The sequence below is a fragment of the Anneissia japonica genome, unplaced genomic scaffold, assembly GCF_011630105.1.
Source record: "Anneissia japonica isolate Jap-2015-1 unplaced genomic scaffold, ASM1163010v1 scaffold2392_len1475705_cov187, whole genome shotgun sequence".
Classification (NCBI taxonomy): domain Eukaryota; kingdom Metazoa; phylum Echinodermata; class Crinoidea; order Comatulida; family Comatulidae; genus Anneissia; species Anneissia japonica.
This window is the reverse complement of record NW_022751777.1, coordinates 459005-461553: the sequence shown is the minus strand read 5'-3', so window position 1 is coordinate 461553 and position 2549 is coordinate 459005. Positions and strand designations below refer to the sequence as shown.

At 30.7% G+C, this 2549-nt stretch overlaps 1 protein-coding gene across 1 annotated transcript in view; it reads right to left on the bottom strand.

Moving 5' to 3' along the window:
- Positions 1 to 476: 476 nt before the first annotated feature.
- The window catches only part of LOC117121862 (multiple epidermal growth factor-like domains protein 10), a 6014-nt gene continuing 3941 nt past the window's right edge, over positions 477 to 2549 (bottom strand). Inside the window, exons 2-4 of the mRNA XM_033267250.1 lie at positions 1276 to 1428; positions 1034 to 1171; positions 477 to 613 (exon numbers count right to left, since the gene is read on the bottom strand). Coding sequence (XP_033123141.1) covers positions 477 to 613; positions 1034 to 1171; positions 1276 to 1428 — 428 coding nt within the window. The remainder of the gene's footprint in view (positions 614 to 1033; positions 1172 to 1275; positions 1429 to 2549) is intronic.

Sequence of the window (2549 nt, the reverse complement as noted above, 5' to 3'; positions counted from 1 at the left end):
TTAAATATTTTCTTGATAAAGAATACCATTCATTTCTTGGTATAGTTCTAGTTTATTTATAATTTTTGTAATATCAGTTATTATTTTAATTGCTTCTGTTTAATTATTTAAATTTGATTTTTAAAGCCATGTAACATAGGCCTATTTGTAATTATTGAAACAGAGAGTTAGAATGAAATTAATTATATTGCAGTCTTATAATTTTAGGCATATAACTTAAAAACAGCAAAACATTATGGAATAATTATGAATTGGAATTTTAAAAATATTTTATATTTCTGTGTTTTTTTTCCCCTTTTTTTTCCCTTTTTTCTTCTTTTTTTTTAAATTTTTTTTTTATTAAAGTAGGCCTAATTACTTTTCACTAGTGGAGAGCTCCACAATAGCCATTTGTTAGTATAGAGTACTGGGTACCCGTAATTTTTGCAGGCCTATCTAGTAGCCTAAAGACAAAATAAATCATATATCGATATTAGTTATTGCTTACCGACTTCGCAATAGGGGTTTAGCCAATTAGTATAACATGATCCTTCCAAGCACCCCAATCTATGGCATGATGTACATTTAGTGCATTCCAATTCACAGTTTTCTCCAAAATAACCAGTTTTACATTCTACAAAAGATATTGGACAGTGAATTTTCTAAAATACCGTAAATTAACAGTACTATACAATTCTTTCAACATTATCTTCTCACAAAAGTTTAATTAATACACTATTGCGTGTATATTTATGTATTGTGAGGTATAAATATAAATCATACAAACTGAGACATCTACTAATTGTGATTCTCCTCACTTTCTTTTCTTTTTTTTTTTTGCTTCCACATCCTACAATCAACATATTGACGCAGAGTTTCTACCTTTTAATTCGGATATTTAGTTGAAAACACAGGAAGTTACTCATTTATTAACTATTTTGAGGTGATCATGAGAAAGTTAATTTGCTTCAAATCATATATTATCAACTATCATGTTTAATTCGAAAAAAACCCCCAACAAATCGATACAGTAACAATTTCAGATTAGGCCTACCTTGACAATTTGATCCTGTCCACCGTGATTGACACGTCGTATCATTGCCAGTGCACTTTCCGGTGTACATGTCGCATGTCCCATTATTACAGTGACATACCTGTGCACACCCTGCTCCAAATGTCCCTTCTATACAAGCTGTAAATAATTAGAGTATTTTCCATATAAATATCATAGGCACAGTTATTTTAGTTTAATAGGGTTTGTATATTGTAAACTGAATATATCATAATTCGTCTTACGTGTGAGACAGTCCAGACCTGTGTATCCTGTAACACAACTACATCCGTATGGGTCTGGTAAGCAGAATTGATAACCTCTACATGAATAAGGTCTATTTCTCTTTCCGATACATACCTGTTCACAGTCAAATCCAAACTTGTTACCACCACACTCTGAATATTGTAAATAATTAAAGGATGTCAACTTCAATTTCGTAAGTTAATTAGATAGTGAACAAAATTGAAATCAATACTATTCAATTAAAGTAAATATTGAAAATTACTATACACTGATTACATCAATATTAGCATGTGAACTTTGTGTAAGTACAAATATAATAAATTTCACTCCAACATTTGACAAGGACATTTTATTTACTTTTCGCTTTCGGTTTTTCATTTTTTGTATTATTTTTATTAATGCTGGTAATGCTTCAATAAATAAATTATAAAAAAAAAAAGAAACGTCGAATAAAATGGCCTTGTCAACTTTTGTTCTGATCACATCCGTAACACAATAAGTTTAAGTTTAATAAGGCAATGAAAATGATAAACTTGAAAGTGATTAACAACATATCAGAATACATTTCAATACTTCTTAATACTAGGCCCTACTAAATCTATGTAGATCAAGTTATAGGAGGGCACAGCACCGACATGGATGGCTTCTGCACTTTTTAGCTCCGATGAGGAGCTCTGGGAATACCCTGCGGATTGATTAGTAATAAGCCTAGTAATAGATTCAGTTTGTTAATAGACCATGTTTGTATGGGCAGCCGTTAGGGCCAAGAATTTTTAGTATTATTAGTAGTATTAGCGGCCAATTATTATTATTATTATTATTATTATTATTATTATTATTATTATGATAATGATGATCATGATTATGATCATGATCATCATTAGCTCCAATGAGAAGCTCTAAAAGCACTCGGCTGAAACCACTAAAACGATCAATAGAAACAGCTGACGATTAATACATTACGACAATATTTTGCTAGCAGTGCAATTTTATTCCCTGAATTTAGTCCGGGGGCATATGTCGAAAAATGGGCTCCCGTGGGATTTTTGTGATCATTTTAGTTTTTTGGATGGAATATATACTTTGAAGTATGTTGAATCCGATAAAATGAGTCGCCAATTTTTTTACGCACATCTTCATATGCAAATTAGTTAAAATATGCAAATTAGTTCTGAAAATGTAGGGTACTTATATCTCGGTAACCACTTGTCGTAGAAAGTTGATTCTTTCTTAAAGTTGTTCAGAACATGCATGTTTTTATTTACCCTAATGA